This window comes from Drosophila serrata, unplaced genomic scaffold (genome assembly GCF_035046125.1).
Source record: "Drosophila serrata isolate PLE 108 unplaced genomic scaffold, ASM3504612v1 contig_272, whole genome shotgun sequence".
NCBI lineage: Eukaryota > Metazoa > Arthropoda > Insecta > Diptera > Drosophilidae > Drosophila > Drosophila serrata.
In genome coordinates this window covers 7,043,795-7,064,196 of record NW_028257170.1, presented here as the reverse complement: position 1 = coordinate 7,064,196, position 20,402 = coordinate 7,043,795, and the positions used below count along the sequence as shown (strand labels likewise).

Genomic DNA, 20,402 nt, shown 5'->3' with positions numbered 1-20,402 from the left:
AATGGAGTGGTTTGCTCGTATAGAATATATTTTTGGTATATATATCATTTACAATTGCTATGTTTGCTTTTGGTATTTCTGCCTTTGATTTGCGTATAATCCACTTTGAATTTGATGCTGCTTCTTGTTGTATATAATATGTTGTTGTTGTATATTGTATATAGGAATATTTAGTTTTGTTAATCGCCCGCTCCAGTTCTATGCTAAAAATTTGTCTCCACTTACGAACTATAGACTCTACTAGTTATATACTTTTGTTAGGGAACTTTCATTTGGGAGGTCGTCTTTGATTTAGATTTCTCTGAATTTTTGTTTGGTGTTTCATTTGCTATTCTTTTTCTTGTTTTCACTTAGATCTAGAGGCTACTCCAGCTAATGCGGTCTGGGGGCATGGTATACGGGGGACATATGGCTGGAAACCGAAGCTATATATGTTATATTTTAGTTCTGGCCAAGGTTTTGGCCATGTGGAAGTGTATGTGCTGCACCCTATGCGCTATGGCAACTACAGAAATATATATATTTATGTATTTATCAGTTGAACCACGGAACTGGCTGTGGATTTTGAAATCAATCGGAAATCGTGTTGGAAAGTATGCTACAGTAAATGTGGGATATACAAATAATTCTTTGCAAACTTCGAGACATTGCTTTTCAAAACCATAGCCATTTCTGTGGCACCCCTGTACGGTGTATATAATATACTCGTATATGTATGTTGTATATTGTTATTCTGGGCTTAAACTAATCTTGTCTCTCCTGCCTGCCTACCGGCTGTTGCGTGTGCTAATTTCTGGGTTGGCTTAATTGAATTTCATTCGATTAAAGTTTAATTTTGTTAACATTTAGGCTAATTTTACTAGTGTCTCTGGTATTACGTTCTGCCACTTTAATTTAGCACTTAGTTTTCAATGGTTTCTCGCTTAACAATTCTTTGTTTTTTTTTTCATTATTTTGAAGACACAACAGTTACTGGTCCAGTTCCAGGAAGAAGTATGTATGTATATGTATATGTGTGCGATCTGATCATCTATTGCGGATTCCAGGATACAAGTCCTTCCTGCGGCCACTCTTTTACCGAGGTCCTGTGGCGGCTGCGTAACTGTACTGCAAGCCCGTGTGCGTCAATTCGTTGCATACTTCGCTGCGCTGCGTCGCCACATTCAAAGCAGCGAATGCGTGATGGGGACGTGGCGTGGCCAGGTGTGCTTGTGGATTATGCTGGCCCTGTGCCGCTTCATAGGCGGTTAGGTCAATGCTGGGAGCTGAAAGAGATCAGGTGTATTAGTTTACTATAGTTTTAGTAAAACCTCTGTAGCAGTGGGAATCTTTATCCTTACCAGCTGCATGCATGCGATTGTATAGATTTTTGCGTTTCTTCTTCAACAGATTATCCAGATTATAGCCCTCCATGCTAGCTCTATAAAGAAAAGACATAAATATATCAAGATCTGGACAAGCCATAGGAGTAACTCACTTCTCCGGCCTGCCGTTGCCCAGCAGCTCCTTAAAAGCAACGTATATTTTGTTTAGCGTCAGATTGGATAGCCCCTGGCCCAGATATCGTACAAATTTAAGTTGTTCACATTTGGATAAAGCGCTCTCGTGGAAGTCCAAAAAGGGTCGATGATCGGATATCTGATATTCCTGTTTCAGTAATTTATATAAACAAAAATGAAGAGAAATGAGGAATAGAAGAATGGAAAATACATTAGGATCGCTCGAGTTTAAAGACTGGGGCAAGAGTCTTGTTCAATGATCTCTGATTTAAAGGATGAGGATGCAATTTTTAATAGTCAATGGATGCCAATCTGTCTGTCTCTCGATCGCCAATTGGGTGGGTGGCCAAAGAACAAAGCTCCGCTTGACTACAGTGGGTCGTGATCCTCCTCCACATCGCTCTTTCTATATTTCTGCTCCTTCGATACACTTTTGCTCACATTGCAAAACTTGATGAAGTTTTCGATGAGTATGTACTTTTCATAATTGCTCAGACATTGCTGGCTACTACTCTGTATACCGAACTGTTTCAATAGCTCCTGCTTCTTGGGCGGCAGGCGGCTAATGTGTGTGCAAACCCCGTCCTCAATCCGATGTGTCTCGTGAACGTCAAAGTTCTCGTAGATGATCATCTGCTCCAAGGATCGTGGCGGTGGTCCCAATGCCGGCATTGGCAACGGCGGTGGCAGCAACGGCGCTGGTGCTCCGCAACCGTACCGTGGATCCATGGCCGCCATCTGATGTTGCTGATGCTGATGCGGATGCGGATGCGAATGTTGCTGCTGCTGCTGTGCAGGCGGAGCTGTCACATAGCCTGGGGGCATTGTCACAGGATTAGGATTGATGCCCGGAACGATGTTGCTGCTGCTGGCAATGCCGCCACCACCGCTGCTGCTGCTGTTGCTATTGCTTGTGTTGCTGTTGCTGCTGCTGCTACTGTTGCCGCCACTGGAGGCAAATTCCAGGGAGCCATCGTTGGCGGCGGCCATGTTCTTGAGGTCTACAAGAGAGAATCGTAATGCCAGGAGGATACTCAGCAAGCTGCCATATACTCCAAAGATCTTTGCAAAATCGCCTTACATTTTACGTTTGATTTTTAGAAAGGGGAAAACTTTTAATAAGGAACTATTTAAAACCTTTAAATAAAATCTTAAAACAAAATTTTAGTTCTTTAAGAATATATACAACTAATAATAAGTATATTTTTGAATAACTTAAATAATTCCCTCACGATTTTAACCATTTGTATACCCTTGCAGGATATGGTAATTTAAGTCATTCTGGATCATATAAACGTATCGATTTATATCGATTCAAAAATGTATTTATTAAAATTGAAAGAATATATGAACTCCGGCGAAATCGATTTAAATTTGTAAAAAGCTGAAAATCAAAGGCACAGCACTATTCCAGATCCAGATACATATACCCAAGCACAAGGTGAGGAAAAAGTTATTACCAATCATATGACAATTGCTTTTTTCAATTGGAAAACCAAACCATTAATTAATTGAACTTGAACTTAGCGCAAATGCAGAGGCACGACGACGCAGGCAATAAAAAAATTTCAAATCGATTCGATTTTCTCTCAATCTAGTTTTTTTGTATATATTTTCTGGGTTCGCAAACAATTTCCATATATATTGTATGTTGTGTGTTTTTAGTTAGGATTGGTTTTACATATAACATACATATCATTTTGTTCTTGGCTTACTAAAATATATATTTATATATATATTTATTATATTATTACCATAATATTAAATAGCATTTAGTATGATTTTCTATACTCGTGTTTGTGTAAAAGTGTGATGTGTTTGGTTGTGTAATGTGTTCAAGTGTGTGTTGCGTTGTGTAAAATGTAATAATCTCTTTTTAAGGAATAACATTGCATAGTTTTGGGGGTTTCAATAATGATCGATCGTTGTCCAACAATTTCTGATATTGTCGTCCAAACGTAATACAAAAAAATTTGCATATAGTTTTATAAAAATTTGGCAAAAAGCTTGTTTTGTGTAAAATTAGTCTAAAATAAACGAAACGTTAACTAAAACGAAGACGAGTACACATAAACATAGTATTTGACGATGCACATCAACGGGACAAACTAATCTAGGACACAGGATGGGTAAGAGGACGATGGGGTGCTGCCGAATCCAGAATCCTTTATCCCGAATCCTTGCCAACAGCCTACGCGTGGAGAAGGAGTGTCAACAGGTGGCGCCGCCGCCTCCGCCGCTTTCCTTGACGCCACGCCGACCCCAATTTCACATGGTTCCTCCTCCGTCAGGGCCGCCGCCTCCTACGGATCCAGCTGCAGCACCACCTGCTGCTGCTGCTGCTGCTGCTCCTCCTCCTCCTCCTGCCTGTTGCTGCTGCTGGGGCAGAGATGGCGCTGCTCCAGGATAACCCATGGCCGCCATATGCTGGACATGCGCGTGCGGATGTGGATGCGGCGAGTGCGGATAATAGTGCGGATGATGCTGCTGCTGGGGATGCTGCGCCTGATGAGGGTGCCCGTGGGCCGAGGCATAGGCAGCAAAGTGATGGGCATGCGGATGACCATGGTGTTGCGGCGCCTGATGGTGCGGATGATGCGGGGGATAATGGTGCGGATGGGGTGGCAGCTGGGGATGTTGCTGCTGTGGCACCATTGCTGGACTGCGTGTAGGCGTGCCGGGTTGCATTAGGTGCGAATGAGGATGGGGATGCGTGTGCGGATGTGGAAGCGAATGCGAATGCTGGGCATGCGGATGCGAATGAGGATGCGGGTGCGTGTGCGGATGTTGCAGCATATGCTGTTGGTGTTGCTGCTGCTGTTGTTGCAGATGCTGCTGCTGTGGCGTTGTGGGAGTCACAGCGCGTGCTGCTCCTGTTCCTCCTGCTCCCTGCATCGTGGGCGTGGCAGGCCTTGTGCGTGGCGTTGCCTGTGTGGGCGTGACGGCTCCTGCTCCCGCTCCTAGTGCTCCTACTCCTCCGGCTGTGGCTGCTTTCGGTGTGGCAGGTGAATTGGGTGCCAGCAGCTCCTGCTCGGATTGCTGATGCTGCTGTTGTTGAGGTGTCTGTTTGACCGGTGTAGATGGTGTTGTTGTTGTGGTGGTGTTGTTGGTCTTGTTACTGGTGTTGTTGGTGGTGATGTTGTTGCTGTTGTTAACATTGTCGCCTATAGTGATTGAAAGCGTATGCGTGGAAAAAGAAGAAGAAAGAGGAAACAAACAAACAAATTGAAGTCAAAAATTAAAATTGTTTTGTTCTAAGGGTTTTTTGATTTGGTGGATTATTTTGACAAAAATTTCGCAAAAATAGGCAGGCCAAATTGTAGTTCTCTTTTCGATATTTTCGCTTCATGAAACACAACTAAAAAGTACAGAAACAAGTGCACGAAACATAGAAATAGAAATGAGAAGTGCAAAAGTGGCAAGGAGAAATCATAAAAATGAATGTAAGCACTTCTTCTGGTTTCGAGTGTATATATTTTTAAAATTTAGCACATTTGCCTCTCTTTTTCTCTTTTTTTTTTATTAATTTTCCTCAGCCCGAATACATTCTTTCGGTTTTGATGACGACAACGACGAAAACGTTGCCGCCTGCTGCTGCTGTTGCTGCTGCATTTGCACTACACGGGATTCGGTGGGACTGGGGCGACGGACTTGGGGTCGGGGTTTAGGGGTCTATCTCTATACCTAATACCTATACCTATATTTAGATATAGATTCTCACTTACCAGCTGTTGTGTTGGCCAGGAAGCGCTTGGTTTTGTCGAGTATATAAGGCAGATTGTAGCCGTCCTTCGTGTAGCTGCAAGAAACAGGACATTCATCAATTTAAAGTAGAAGCATGCTTTTAGGAGCAGCCGCATATTGAATTATCCGGAACAGGCTACCGGTGGTGTTTTTGTATGGAGTTACTCACATTTCTGTGCGTTTGGTGCAAAACAGATTCTTAAAATTGCTATAAATGCAGAAGAGCGTGAACGTTGGCAGGCCCTGTCCCAGATATCGAGCAAACTTGATCTGTTCGGGTTTGTTTAGCCCGCATTGGTTCAGCGACAGCCATGGCCGATGATCCTTGATATCGTACTCCTGTTGGAGGGAGAGAAAAGGAATTAGAAAGGTACTACTTGGAAGAGTAATATACATATAATTATATTTTTTGCTTTAATTAGAAGAAAAAATCAAAATGCGATTTGCCGGTGAAGTCGTACTAAAGAATTTTTGGCTCAAGATTTTAACTACTAATTCTAGTTCTGTCCTTAAAGTTATAAACTCTTTAGGTGTACTATCTACTTATTGATGATTATACTTTATTTCTGTAATACACAGTTTAAATCAACACTTTCCTACGCCTTTTTACGCAACTCCCGTTTCATTTGTAATTAGATTTCCCAAAAAAAAAAATAAAAATACAAATTTCAATTAGAAATTCGACGCCAGATGAAAATTAATTTTCCCAGACATACCGGTTCTACTGGTTACTCCACATACGCAACCATATCTAAACCCAACGCCAACCACCCTTCCATTAGTTTTGAAATAACTTACACCTTTCGTGTAGGGGTGGAACCCAACCCCCTTTTCTGCCACTTTTTAGCATAATTTCCTCTACTTTTAGGCTGTTTTCCACGTAACTCCCGTGCATGTGTATTCATTGACGTCAAATTCTATGACTGCACATATGTATTCGACGTTACATAATGTAATACCACTAGTATTATATTATATATATATATATAAGCCCCACAGACACATACGAGGCGAAAACTTTGCCCACTACTAATCAAAACTTATAATTCGTGTACAACGCAAAAGTTTAAAACGAAAATTTTACACAAAAGCCAAAAACTTGCAAAAGGACGTTGGGCTGAGCGGGTAAAACGGGGGAAAGGAGGTGGACTTTGGGGTACGGGGTTTGGAGAAATGGCTCCTGAATAACATGCCAAAGCTAAAGCGCCACACACACACACACATCGGAAACCAGGACCCACACCCTTACAATGTATATTTTATAGTGTAAAAATATAGAATAGGGCGCAGCGCAAAAAGGAAGCAGAAAAGGCAGCAAAGCAAACCCAAATAGAAAAGCAAACAACATTTTCAATGAAGCCATTTTCCCCCAAAAGGGGGGGTTACTTTGGTGGATGGGGTTCGTGGGGGTTGGGTATTTGCAAGGACCCCCGAAAGGGTTGTGTGTGCGCTTGTGTCAGTGTCTGTGTCTGTGCCTGTGCTTGTGATTGTGTGTGTCCTAGCTTTAGTAGGCGCAGGCAGCGGCTTAATGGCCGCCTCTGTGTGTGAAAGTGTGAGTTTGTGCGAGTGTGAGTCTTCGTTCGTCGTCGGTTTTGGTCCTTTGCTCGTCGGAACTTATCAACATCCTCATAATCAGTGCGCCAGTGGTTGCCACCACCCATCACCCACCACCATTTGCTCTCCTCGCTCTCGCTCTGCCCCCCATGTGTGGAAGGAAGCGCTTCTGGGGATTCGTACATACATTTCGGGTTTTGATTATGTTAAAAATCAATAGAGCAAAAAGGAGTGACGAGACATCTTCTCCGTTTTCGGTGGCGGACCGAGAACTTAAAACTCCCGTAGGAGGGTAAAGTAGGATAAGAGTGGGAGCACATCACACTTGCCATCTCCTTCTGGCAGCGTGATGACAGGCGAGCGACACCTGGCCACTTCTCCAGGTGTCTCATTAACAGCCAACTATGCGGGAAAAGGAGTTGGGGCGGCCTGTGGTGAGCTCTGCTGAGTGTTATGAGGGGCAGCGCAATGCCGCACTGTTGCTGCTGTCAAGCCGGCAGACCAAGAGCTGTCCCACTCGTAACCACCGCACTCCCATGGCCACTCAACTGTTTCACAGTCAAAAAGCAAAAAAAAAAAAAAAAAAAACACAAAACAATAAATGAAGGAGTATGCCAACTCGCAGATACTCTCTACTACTAAAAACTAACTAACTTTACTCTTGAACAGAGATGCCCAAGGCTAGCCCCTGGAGGCTCGGGTTTTCACATTAAGTCAGGAATGAGATTGTTTAAGGTAGCTAAAAAGGATGCAGTCATAACTTTCACATAAACACATATAATCTAGAGTATTTGCTATAGTTAATGCTTATAGTCTTTAGGGTTTAAAAAAATATCTATGTATATTGTATTGCCTACTTTTTAGGGCTACTGCAAGGATAATAAACAAACTGAACTATCTAGCAAATCCCCAAGAAACAAACAATTAGTACTATTTTTGTATGGTTAGTCTGGGGATATAGTTGAAAATATATATTTTTCAGATACTACTGGAATAGTTTTGGTAATACAATATACCCGAGAAAAGGGAAAACCCGTACAAACAGGAAGAAAAGAATGAAAGCAAATGGCAATGTGTTGCGGTATTTTGTTGTTGCTTTCGTTGCTGTTTTCCGTTTCTGTTTTCGTTACGTTTCCTTCTGTTTGCATTTTGTTTTTTTAAATTCTGTTTCTGTTTCGGTTTCTGTTTCTCCTTTGTTTTTTGCTTTTTACAAACTTATTGGCAGACATGGTTTGTATTTGTGCGTGACGCAGTGTACGTGTGTGGATGCTACCCGTGTTTGGGTGCTTGGCTTGCTTGTGTGTGTGCGTGTGTGGCGGGATTGCGGTTGTTGTCTGTGGTGTGATGCGGTTTGTTGTTGTTTGTATTGAGAGACAAGTGTGAATTGTTTTCCTTTCTGTGCGGTGTTTTTGTTTTTGTTTTCGTTGTCGTTGTTGTGGGTGTTGCTTGTGCGTGCCGAGGAGCAACAACAACAACAACCACAGGAGCGGCATGTTTCGTCTGTTGCTGCCATGATTTTTTGATTCCTTTTTTTGTGTCGAGGGTGTGCGTGTGTGCATGAAGTGCTTGTGCAAGTTGGGGGGAGGGAAATTTTCACACTTTCACTCTCCTTCAATGCGTGTGGTGCCGTTTAACAGGTTTTTCCCCTTTTAATGGGTGTGCGTGGTGTGCCTTAAAGGGTTAAGGGTCTCATTCGACGCCCTTTTTTCCACCTCAGTCCTTTCATTAGGCAACTAATTACGGGGTTTTCTAATTAAGGTAACCTGTTCTAAATGCTCTTTAAATTCAAAAAACAAACACTAATTATATATATACATATGTATATATATGTTTGTGTGTGTTTGTTCCCAAAAACGGCGACAAAACGTTGCACAAAACCTAAATATTTGATGTGTGTGCGTTATAAATATGCCTCTATACATATATATACATAAATTACATAAGTACATATGTATATCCTGTATATAGTCGTCATATGCGGCATGTACAGTTATATCGGTATGTGGCCCGCATACATATGTATAATTTAAAATTATAATCAATGCCCCATATGTGCGCCTCCCTTCGTTTGTGAGTGTGTGTTTCTGTGCGCGTAAATTGTGCGAAGCCGAGACATTGTACCTGCCCATGGCCCTCCCTCACCCTCACCCTCTTCCCCTCCCCCTAACACTAAGCTGTCCTTTACACACACACACACACGAAACAAACACTCGCCCAAAGTTGGGAAAACTGGAATGCATTTGTGTGGGTGAGCCGACTGCATGCGCACTTAGTAGCCTTCAACGTTTGCCGCTGGGGGCCACACACACTCAGCCTCTCACTCACAGTGGAACCTTAGTAAATTCAACTAGTTAAGTTGCTAGGATTAGGGGCTACACTTCCTAAGATTAAGCAAAAATCATATAGGGGAAGCAAAAACAAAATGTACGTATTGGCAGAGACTAAAACCCCCAGAGGATGGCTCAGGGCTGAGGATTAGGATAAACTAAACATACACACACATGGCGATGCGAAAAGCTGCTTTGAATACAAGTTTTGCATTTAATCACGCTAACTATAAGGGCCTTCTATTAACCCCAGACTTTCTCAACATTCTCTGAATGTTATATCTTAATATATTCATGTTTATATTAACATTATTAGAAAATTCTAATTAAACGAAAATGAAAATATGCCAATATCTTAAGTTGAGTTATGATCGGTCTCCGATTTGATCATATAATTCGATTCCGATTTGCAAGGATATAAGTCTTTGGCTTTCTAAATTTAGTTTCCTTTCTTGTTTTATTTTGCATTTTTGTTTTAGGTACCCCTTTGTCTCTAGATAGTTCAAAATATTTAACGAACTTTTAAATTCTGGGTAACATGGGATCCACCGTTGAAGATAAAGTTTGACTTAGTCATTTTTGACTGTACTAAGCAGTGGCTCCGATAGAGACATGTATAAAATGTGTTGATAAAATACAAAGACTCACATACATACTCGTACGTGCAGTGAAAGCGAGAGAGCCGGGTAAAGGAAAAGGAAAAGGACATGCCCAAGCAGCTAACGGACAGTCCACTCTTCCCTTTCCCCGTTACTGGCACTCCCTGGGCAAGTAACTTGATGATTGTATGTATGAGAGTCTAAGGAGTGGAAGCCAAAGAAGAATTCAAGGGAAAAGCGGAAGAAGGACGAGGAAGAGAAGGAGGCAGAGGAGAAGGAAGAGCAAGTGGGAGGGCAACATACAATTACTCAATAGCAACCGCCTCTGCCTTGAGCTTTTTTGGGGGTTGCCCACACCCACATTTATAGCCTTACACTCACACACACACCAACATTGGCACAACTACACACACATATACTTTGGTAGTTTCGAGCAGGAGAAATCAGCCTTCAAGTAAGTTTTGAGCGGAGGGAGGATGACTGGGAGGGGGAGCCCGGAGAGAGCTACCGTTAGAGAGAGCGCAACAATTTTGAGTTAGGGAGCAAGGTAGAAGCAGAGAGCGTCTTAGAACTAAAATGTTGTAATAGAGGGGGGGTAGGGCTACCCCGGCCCTCTTTTCCTACTTCAGCTTCCTCTCTCTTTCGGCTCCTTCGTAATTTTGCACGCTGTTGTTGTTGCTTTTGTTGTATTATGCCATCAATGCCATTTTGTACATAGTTTGGTGAATGTGTGGGTGCTTTTGTAGAGTGAAGGGGGAGGAGCAGAGACGGGGACGATGCCAACAAATCTAGATGTGACTCTCTGTCTGTGTGTGGGTATGCTGTGTGTTTGTGTGTGATAAAGCGGAGCGTAATGAGCGTGGTGAGTGTTTGGGGTTGACTTGCCATAGTGTTGAAAAGGGCGCCAAATGTGTATGTGTGTGTGTATATTTCTGGGGCGGGTGGTGGTGGGGCTTAACCCCCATGTATAGGTGTTTAGAACGAACACACTCACACACATAGAGTAAGCACACATGATTACAGTTGTATGCTGAATTTGTGGTTGGCTGCAGTCAGCGTCGACGGCGACTGCGACGCCACTGCTCCTGTTATTACAATTTATAATGACATTTGTGTGAGTAGGGGGTCCTATGAGTGCGTGTGTGTGTGTGGTTGAGATATAGGATATAGGATATAGATAGGGTGCATGTTTATATTATGAATATCCAAATTGGTATGTACTTTATATATTTATATAGGCGCTTGGACCGCAGAAAATATCAATATCTATAATTTTGAAACAGATTCAGCTTGAACTCTAACATTAGCTATGAATTTAAAATGAATTAACAATTTTTACGACCATTTAAAATTGATATTAATTGCACCCCTGAGGATTTACATTTTTAGGTTGTAATAAGATTATAAGAGGAAAAAAAATTGTAAATTTCAAAAATGAATTTCGAAATCAATAAAACAAAATGTATTAAAGGATAAATTCTTTATTTATTATCGTGAAGTTAGAAACCAAGGTATTTCTGAATTTATTCAAATAAACGTTTATTAAAAACATTTATTAAAGATAAATACAGCAAACCATTGCTTAATAAATGATCTACACGATAAGAATGTCAATATTAAACACTAAATTAAACCCCACGTGTTCACCTAGATATGAACTAGTATTAGCTTGATAAGAGAAATGATAAATTGACCTTAATTCAAGGCATGCATTTAGTTGTTTATCAGCTATTTGTTGGTATAAGCTATGTATACTTTTCATTTGACCCCCATTCCATTGAACTTTATTCAGAGTTCCCATCTAATATAGATTGTTTTAAAATGATAATCAACTAGATTCCGAACCTATATAAGGACTGCATAAGTCCTTAAATAAGTTGAATTCCTATGTATCTACATTTTTAAGCTGAAATTATCTGACATAAAGTACCTGAAATCAGTAAGGTAATTCCAATAGTAATTCACTCCCAAGCGGAAATACTACCCCTTTGACCAACCCTAATTAAAACCCACATATAAAACCCTACCCCCAACCCATGCTCAACGACCATCATCAAAATAAATACGTAATGCGTACATATGTGCAAATATTTAAATTGCATATGGAAATAGGTAGAGTGAGAGCAGTGAAATTTTCGCACACACTCTCTCGCGTTAAAGGGAAATTCGACTCGGTAAACACCCAAACCCACATAGAATTTAGGAAAGGTTGCTCTGTGCTAGCTAACTCACCTCGCAGAACTTGATAAAGTTCTCCACCACAATCGATTTGTCCGTGAGCGTCATCTGGCCAGTGAACCGAACGCCCAACTGCTTCAGCGTGTCTTTCTTTTTCGAGGGGAGCTTGTTCATGTGCTGGAAGATCCCCTCCTCTACCTTGTGTGACGGATGCACCTCAAAGTTCTCCTTGATCACGAAGCTACCCAAAAGTTTAGGGGCGTGCGACGTGGAGGAGGCCGTCGAGGAGGAGCAACTGGCACCGGTTAGCAGACCACCAAATTCGCCCGCACTCCCGCAGGCCGCTCCCTCCGAGGAAGTGTTTGAATTGGAGGCATTCAGGTGCGAGTTGGGAAACGCGAGCATCTCCAGGGAGGACTCGTTCGAGTTTGAGGATCCATTCGACGCCATGTGCTGCAGATCAAAAATGGTCTGTTTCGAGTCGTGATCGAAGACGTCCAAGGCCGAGGTGCTGGTGTCCACCAGAGTGTTGGAAGCCCGCGAAACGGAAGACAGCAAGGCGGCCACCTTGCGGGAAGCGGATCTCGATTTCTGCGAGGTACTCGTGTCCAGGTCGATCAGTCCGCCGGCCACCGGTGACTGGGCGGGCGGTGGCGGAGTGCTACCGGCCAGCAGCGATTTGCCCTTCTCCGGGCCACCGGCGGCACCCTCGCTAACCGAACTGGGGCTGGGGCTGGGCGTGAAGTCCGTGGAGTGGCGTAGGTATTTAATAAACTCAAAGGATCCATCAAAATGCTGTGGCACCGAAGCTGCCGCAGTTGTACCAACGGCTGCTGCTCCGGAGGCATGACCGTTGGGCGTGGCCACCGCCGTGGGCCATCGATTGCTGGGGAGCAGGGGGGTTCCTGTTATCGATCCTCCGGCACCTCCTGCACCGCCTGTAGAAGCAGAAGATCCTGTGGGCGCTGTTGCCGACGTCGGCGCCGCTGCAATGCTGGCATCGGCTATAACGGTGCTACCTGAGCTGGATACAGCGCTGCCAGTGCAGGTTTCCCGCTGCGACGTTGACGCTGCCGCTGCTGCTGTTGCCTGAGTCGCTGCTGCTGCTTCATAAAAGTCCGTTACGCTGCCGCCATTGGTTAAGTGTGAGTGAGTGGAATACTGTTGTTGTTGTTGTAGCTGCTGCAATTGCTGCTGCTGCTGGTGGTGCTGCTGCTGCGACGTTGCGCCTGCGCAGCCAAACACTTGAAATTCCTCGAAATTCGAGCATTTGAGCTCGCCATTGCTCAAGTACTTGGAAAACTCTGAAGGATCGTTGAGCGAATTGAGGAAAAAGGAGCTAAAGTTGCTCGATATGCAGGACATTTTTCAGATTTCGGTTGTTTAATACTGTGGTTTTTAAAGCTTACAAAATGGCACATGCGATTTCGAAATATATATGTATGTATATATTTTCTTTCACTTCTCTCTTCTTCTCGCTTTTATTTTATTTTTTAGTTAGTTTTTCTCGTTTTTCTGCTGCTGGTGCTGCCGTTGCTGCTTTTGCGGTTCATATTTTATTACAATTTTCCACACACTGGGAGCACATGTGTGTGTGGGCCTCTCCCGCCGTACATTTGTGTGTGTGTATGTATAAATTTTTCTTATTATAGCAAAGTGTAATTTATTATTCTTATTGCTCGCTCGCGCACTGCCTTTCTCGCTCCCTTTCGCTCCTTTGAAAAGGCCTTTTCCCCGTATGTGGTCGCACTAATACACATAGAGCGAGACTCACGCACACAAACCAATACTAATGCACATAAGCGGGCCCTGGAAATAGGCGCTTTTTCGAAACTGGTCTGGGTCTTGCCTCTTCGTTTTGCCTATTTTATTATTATTATTATTACTTGGCCTTTTTGCACTATTTTCACTTCCTTTTCGGCTTTACGTTCGCGACCACTTACACACAGACAGTAATAAGACCGACGACAGACAGGCACTAACACACGGACAAACCGAGGCGCGGTCGGCAGCGGCGTTGCTTTTTCCCGTCTTCCTCTGCTTTATATTTCGTTTTTCTTGCTCGCCTTTGCTTTACTTTCAAAACAAATGCCGCTACTGCTGCTGCTTCCATACGGAAAAACGGAAAATCTTATCGTTGTTGTTGTTGTTACTGCTGCAGAGTGTTTTCGCCGCCGCTCCGAAACACGACATTGCCGTTACACACACGAAAGAAAAATGAGCGAAAAACATGAACGTCTAGTCTTGTCGTAAGTTGCTCTCCCGCTCTCGTTCTCTCTTCCTTCTCTCTCCGCGTTTATGCAGTGCGTTATTCATGCAATTTCTTGAAACTTTGTCGTTTTAAATAATTTCATAGACGTAATGTCATGAATTTAAGCAACAGCAGTTCCTTAGAAAATCAGCATTTTATTAAATGGCGACACTAGCATCTTAAATTTGCTTTAAGGTTTATAAATTCACCTACTTCAGAATTCGTTAATTTTAACGCATAAACTTAGTATCTCTCTCTCTCTTTTGTGCTCTCTCGGGTCTGTGAGTGTGCGAGTGTAATCAGTTGTAGGTGTTGTTGCTGTTGCGCTAGGAAACGTGTATTTCTTCCTGTGCCATGCTATAACCCTTTCCATATAAACCTGATTTAATCTTTGATTATTGTGCTCGCTGGGGGATTATGGCTGCCGCCGCCGTTGCTGGCTTTGCTATTTTTGAAAATTCCACTAAATTATCCGTTGTGCCCCGTTCCTCTTCGTCCCGCGCCTAGTGCAGGTAAAACAGTTCATTTGCCTAGAGTTGCCACTCTGTTGCGTTTTCGGCAGGACCACCTGGAATGAACATAAATGTACGATTTTATGGCCGTGCGTAATTTTACAGCTTCACATTTACGACTCTTTCGGGCGGTAAAACATTGGGAACAGGTAGCAGCGGCGCAAAGGCACCGATCTTCGGGTCTCAAGGCCACAGCTGTTCGGGTAGTTGGCAATCCTGGAGGGCAGGAAATTTTCAAATTTCCAGAGGTATTTTACGATTTTATCTCACTTGAATTTTCTCGTCGAAGAATTTTTTTATAGTCGTTTGTGCGCAGAATAAATATAATTGCTTTTAATTATAAATATGTAGGTACATACAAATGTACGACGGCAAGGAAGTCATCAATTTAAAAACGCCATCTCTGAATTATTGTTATTCTAATTACATCTTTTGCTGATTCTGTTGCGCTAATGTTTTGGCACAATTTCGCTTTCGAATTCAAAGCAATTTATTTATTATACATATGCATGTACATACGGGGTAAGTACATAACATAACTTATTTAATAGGCTTTCACGCGCGGGCAGCCAATTTACATGTCTCTACATGCACACACTCACACACACTGGCATGTGAGTAATTTTTCAATTCATTTTAATTATAAACTTAATTAGGAAATCAATGAACGACGCGAACAGAACGGAACACACACACAACAATATTCATATGAATTTATTACCGCTGCGGAACAAGTCCGCAAAAGCTTGCCCCCAACAAGTGCGAGCGAGACCGGCGTTCGAAACTTAAACAGTGAGGCAACGCAACCGAAACAATGACAACAATTTCCATCAAGTGCGCTGCGCATACAACATAAAATCGTCGCCCGTGGAGAGCCACAAACAAGCCCCCAAAAGCCTCCGAACGAAAAGTGAACAGGCCGAAAAGTTGAAAACAACTGAGCAGTAAAACAGGGCAACATAACAACAACAACAAAAAAAGTTAAAACGGGAAGAGAATAGGGGCGCCAATTGGTCTGAGTTGCCAGACTGATTTTCTGCATTGGCTGCAAAGAATAGATTGTTCGAGATGAATTTTTAAACTTACTAATACAAACTTTAAGTCTTCTAAGAAATTTCGCCTTTGATTTATTGTTTAAAAAATAATTTAAATTACAGCCTAAGGTTAAAAATGGATAGATTGAAGCATTTTAAAATGATAAATAGCTATACTAACAGCCCCGACTGTGTTATCGTTATCGGAACTCACTGCTTGAAACGTGCGCGATTTGTTGTTCATTCATAAAGATAAATAAATAAAAACCCGGTATGAAATTCGCGATTGAAAGAATCACTAAGAATTCCGGCCGCCTGGGACAACTCCGTATTAGAGACGGTGGCCCCGAGCTGAGGACGCCGCTCCTAATGCAGACCACCAAAGGCGGCAGCATTCCATGGCTCAGTGCTGATGTGTTCGAGAGCCATGTTAGTCAGAGGCCACAAGTGCTACAGTTCACTCTGTCCACAATGGATCAAATGGCCGAGGCCCTGGCCCAGTGGAACAGCGAAGACCGGGGAGTTACCGATTATGTAGGTTTCCCTGGCAACCTTAATGTCCTGCTGCTGCGAGATCCCTGTGAAACGACGCCTTCGGGTGGCAATGATCGGGACATACTGCCGTTGTTCACGCGCAGGGGAAGGGAGTCCCTGACCCCAGAGCGCTACATGGAAATGGTGGCCAGCATCAAGCCAGACATCTACCAAGGACTCTGTGATGCCGACACCAATGCGGAGAGTGCCAAGAAAAGAGTGCAAAAATCGGTGGACAGAACGGAGAAGTTCATGCATTACATCTACGAGCAACGCGGAAAGGTGCAGTCCTCTTTGCTTGCTCCCATCGTTGGAGGCTACAACACCTTCGCCCGGACGCAGTCGATCAAGCATGCAAGGGAACAACCGGCGGATAGCTACGGGGGCTATATCTTGGAGGGATTCCACACGAATGGCTTGACAGCAACGACCCTAGACACTTCCAAACTGCTTCCCATTGTGGAACACTGTGTAAGGCAACTGGAGGAGGACAAGCCGCGAATGGTTCCCGGCGCCTTTACCCCCTTAACCACACTGGAGCTCATCGAGCAGGGGATGGATATATTTGACACCTCCTATGCCTATTGTGCCTCTCTCAACTTTAAAGCCTTAACATTCAGCTTTGTGCAGGACAGCAAGACGCACGTGGCCTTCTTGGATGTCACTGACGACGCCAACAAGGAGAATTTCTCGCCGCTACTGAGGAACTGCAGCTGCCTGACCTGCTTGAAGCACACGCGTTCCTACCTGCATCACCTGTACAAGACTAACGAGCTTCTCGGTCCCATTTTACTGATGATGTAAGTTGAGAAGCTACAAAGCTAACTTCTATTGATTTTACTTTCCTTTCCAGTCACAACCTGCATCACTACATATCCTTCTTTGAGGCAATACGCGAAAGTATGGCCAAGGACAAGCTGCCAGAACTGACGGAACTGGTGAGGAAGCAGAATGGTGACGCCCAAGTGGATTACAGCATTGCCGCCAACACCAAAGTCATCAGTAAAGCCACCATGGGCAAGGGATTCGCTGCGGCTATGTGATACCATAATCAAGAAGTAAATTAAGTTCCTAAACGAAAGCCTCTCGATGTTTATTTTTTACTAGGTTTTATATTGCCAAAATCTGTTCCCAGGGGTATTCCTTTGTCCTTCCTTCGACAATATTCGTCATTTCCTCATACATAGCCTTTGGAGCTGAACCAGTGACACAGCGGATCCTTTGAAGCACCTGTTGCTCCGTAAGGTTTTCCATTTTATCCGCAACTATCCAAAAATTGTTAAGAACATGAAATATGTTTATAAAAAAAGTACATTTCTCACCTGGAAGCGGAATGAATCCAGCCAACTCGCAAAATCCCACGTTGAATTCTGCCAAATCCTTGCTTACGCAGTATTTGGAACGAGCGAAAATAAAGACCTTCACGTCTCCGTACCCTTTCGAACTTCTATCCTGTGTGATGAACAAATTATGTGGCATATTGTTTTTGCACATCCACATGGCCAGCTTATAAATCTGATCAACCTTCTCTGCCACGTCATCTTCGGTGTCCTTTCCTTGGAATACCACACATATCGCTTCTGTGGGCGCTCGCCGGCTCAAGCGATAAATAGAATCTCCGGCTAGCTTTTCCAATGGGACTTTATCAATATACAGATCCTGGGCGAATAGCAGTAGATGGAAGTGGAGGTGATTGACAGAAGCCAAGGCTCCTGGACTGTTGTAGCCCATGCGTATGTTCTTGTCATCTATGCTGCGCATGAAAGTGATGCAGAAGGCCAGGACATCACGAGTTATACGCTGAACATGGTTCTTGTTCACTTCGGGACAGATCAGAGTGTGGTACTGGGTAAGCGGGCTCTTGTTAATGATCATCTGAACTTCCGGACTGCCGTGGCAGTCGTTGATGGTCATAAGCACCTCCGCAGCATTGATTTTGTTGAAGTTAAAATTCGTGGGTTTAAAGGCAGGGTTTAAACTCTCGATGGTCTGTGGGCCGCGGCGTTTTAAAGACCGATCTGCATTGAGCTGGAAGACCGAGAATGATTGAAGCAGCTGAAAATGCAAGAGTATAACCAATTCACCTCAGTGTAGAAGCCATGGGAGCCTGGTATCTTTCGTCTGTGTGGCGTCTTTTTTAGCTGATATGCAAACATGCCGGGAGTCCGATGCAACTGGTCCCAACTCTCCTTCAAGGCGTTGAGATAGCGCTGTGCCTTGCCCTGCAGGCTCGTTTCATACATGACCTTGCTCATCGTTCGCTTGCGGCACGGCCTCTTCGGCTCCTGGACATCTTTCTTGCAGTAAGCAGAGCGGATGATGACCAGCGGCAGCAGGGTAGCCACCGCTGTGAGGGAACACCTGTCGCTGAAACTAGATTCAGCAATGAATCTCCGGACGTGGAAGCTGAAAACTCGCCAGCTCTGACGATGACTTCTGAAGAATGGTTTAAAATACCGCGAAAACATCTTCGGTAAGCTCTAAGGAATGAGAAAGTCCGAAACAAGAAAGAATGAATTTGAATTTTTTGGGCTATTTGACAACCCTAGCTTAGTCAGCTGAGTCGTGTTTTCCATTGTCGTAGCAAAGGGGGTTACTACAAATATTTACATAAACAATGCTGAAAAAGGAACAGGCCTTTTTTTATTTATTAAAATTTAGAGAATAACTTAATTTGTATAGTTTCTCACCATTAAATTAATAGATTCTAATCTCCAGGAAGGAATATCCATTCTGTCATTGAATTTACGGATTTCTGCAGCCCTGGTTTGTTTGCGCGGCTCAAATCTTTAGATATTTATCAACAAATGGCTCAAGTTAGAGGCTCCTGTCAAAGTTTCTGTCCCGATGGAGAGTCGAAAATGTAAGCACCATCGTTGAATAACATTTTAAAGAATTATGTAAAATTCCTTAATCCATTCAGGCGTATTCGCGAGAAGCTCTTGCACTATTTCGAGCTGAAGAATGGGCAGAAGAATACTCCCGGTATCCTGGTCAAAGAGTTCACGCGTTCCGCCGCCGACGCAAAGATGCCCCAAGCGAAGGACATGCGTACGGAGCAATCGCTGATCAAAACAGTGGAGTATCTGCTCAAGGAGTAAGCATTCTTGAGGTAGAACCCCAGTTCCAGCTTTCACTTGCACCGCTTATTTCTCTGCAGTATAATCCTGGATAATCGGAAGCCTTACAATGTGGTCTACGACTTTATCTTCGACCGCCTGCGAGCTGTGCGCCGGGAGATTGTAATCCAAATGTTTGATGCCCGCCGGACAATTCGGCTGCTGGAGCCCATTGTCATGTTCCTGGCTTTTAGCCTCTATAAGCTAAGCATCGAGCCCATAGATAAGTTCGACCCAAAGATATGTAACCAGCACCTGCAGGAATGCCTTACCGGTGTGCTCTGCTGCTACGAGGATCTAGATAGGCAATCGTCGACGACCACTGAAGAACCAACGCTGCGGGAACTGGAACGGCGCTGCTTCATCGAAAGCCTGTACCAAATGTTCAATCTGGGTTCCCCGCAGTCGTTTATACGGGCTCTGACCTTGCCGGAACACGTGCGACAGGACGCCACCTTTCGCCTTTGTTTCGAATTGTGCTTGTCCTATCAACAAGGGAATCTCTACAGGGTGGTCATGGGCTTGCCCCAGCTGCCGCACATTCTGTGTGCCGTGGCCTCCATCAAGTTGCAGGCAATAAGGAGGTACCACCTAGTGCTGCTTCTTTCCCTTTCTATTGTTTTATATTGATTTTGATCCAATCCACCGTATTTTTTTTCAGGAGTTTGCTGCAAATTTTCACGCATGCCTACAACAACAAACAGCTCACGGTGCCGGCTCCGTACTTGTTGCGTTTGCTGCTAATCGATTCGCCGGCGGGACTCCAGGAGCAGTGCCGGCAATATAATATTGCCCTAGCACCGGATCGAAAGAGTGTCCTCTTTAATAAGACTGATTTTAGGCAATCCGCAATGACATTGGGTTGTCGGCACGAGAGCTTCGTGGAGTCCAAGTTGGCCCGTGTCTATTTGCCCGAAGTGCTGTTGATGAAGAAGCTCTAACTGGGAAATATTTCAATTCTTAAACAAATAATGTAAATATCGTGAAGATGAAAAACAAATAATTGTTAAAAATTCATTCTTTGTTATTGCGCATACATACATATGGACAT

The 20,402-nt window shown here is 43.7% G+C and overlaps 4 protein-coding genes across 14 annotated transcripts; 2 read left to right on the top strand and 2 right to left on the bottom strand.

The window, feature by feature from the left end:
• Positions 1-7: 7 nt before the first annotated feature.
• Positions 8-15,650, bottom strand: LOC110190561 (uncharacterized). Of its 10 annotated transcripts, XM_086833288.1 has the most exons (9): positions 14,935-15,603; positions 14,782-14,880; positions 11,956-14,720; positions 5,413-5,582; positions 5,225-5,298; positions 1,941-2,500; positions 1,478-1,647; positions 1,341-1,420; positions 8-1,265 (listed from the first exon to the last, which is right to left on the bottom strand). In XM_086833288.1, the coding sequence occupies exons 3-9, from the start codon at positions 13,264-13,266 to the stop codon at positions 1,075-1,077; spliced, it is 2,556 nt and encodes an 851-aa protein (XP_086689414.1). In that variant the 5' UTR covers positions 13,267-14,720; positions 14,782-14,880; positions 14,935-15,603; the 3' UTR covers positions 8-1,074. The 10 variants fall into 10 exon arrangements, 8 of the variants coding, with proteins under 8 accessions (XP_086689414.1, XP_020816782.2, XP_086689413.1 ...); XM_020961123.2 differs by having other exon boundaries at positions 14,782-15,650; XM_086833287.1 differs by lacking the exon at positions 14,782-14,880 and having other exon boundaries at positions 15,386-15,639.
• Positions 15,617-17,313, top strand: LOC110190688 (queuine tRNA-ribosyltransferase accessory subunit 2). Its single transcript, XM_020961299.2, has 2 exons — positions 15,617-17,032; positions 17,086-17,313. Exons 1-2 carry the CDS (start codon positions 15,972-15,974, stop codon positions 17,273-17,275), a joined length of 1,251 nt encoding a protein of 416 aa, XP_020816958.2. The 5' UTR covers positions 15,617-15,971; the 3' UTR covers positions 17,276-17,313.
• On the bottom strand, positions 17,296-19,555 carry LOC110190689 (GDP-D-glucose phosphorylase 1). 2 transcript variants are annotated; one of them, XM_086833294.1, is made up of 4 exons: positions 18,923-19,555; positions 18,317-18,869; positions 17,555-18,260; positions 17,296-17,497 (listed from the first exon to the last, which is right to left on the bottom strand). In XM_086833294.1, exons 2-4 carry the CDS (start codon positions 18,698-18,700, stop codon positions 17,343-17,345), a joined length of 1,245 nt encoding a protein of 414 aa, XP_086689420.1. In that variant the 5' UTR covers positions 18,701-18,869; positions 18,923-19,555; the 3' UTR covers positions 17,296-17,342. The 2 variants fall into 2 exon arrangements, with proteins under 2 accessions (XP_086689420.1, XP_020816959.1); XM_020961300.2 differs by having other exon boundaries at positions 18,317-18,852.
• LOC110190690 (SAC3 domain-containing protein 1) lies at positions 18,961-20,364 on the top strand. The gene is made up of 4 exons (XM_020961302.2): positions 18,961-19,095; positions 19,156-19,329; positions 19,393-19,935; positions 20,013-20,364. The coding sequence occupies exons 1-4, from the start codon at positions 19,040-19,042 to the stop codon at positions 20,290-20,292; spliced, it is 1,053 nt and encodes a 350-aa protein (XP_020816961.2). The 5' UTR covers positions 18,961-19,039; the 3' UTR covers positions 20,293-20,364.
• Positions 20,365-20,402: the final 38 nt, after the last annotated feature.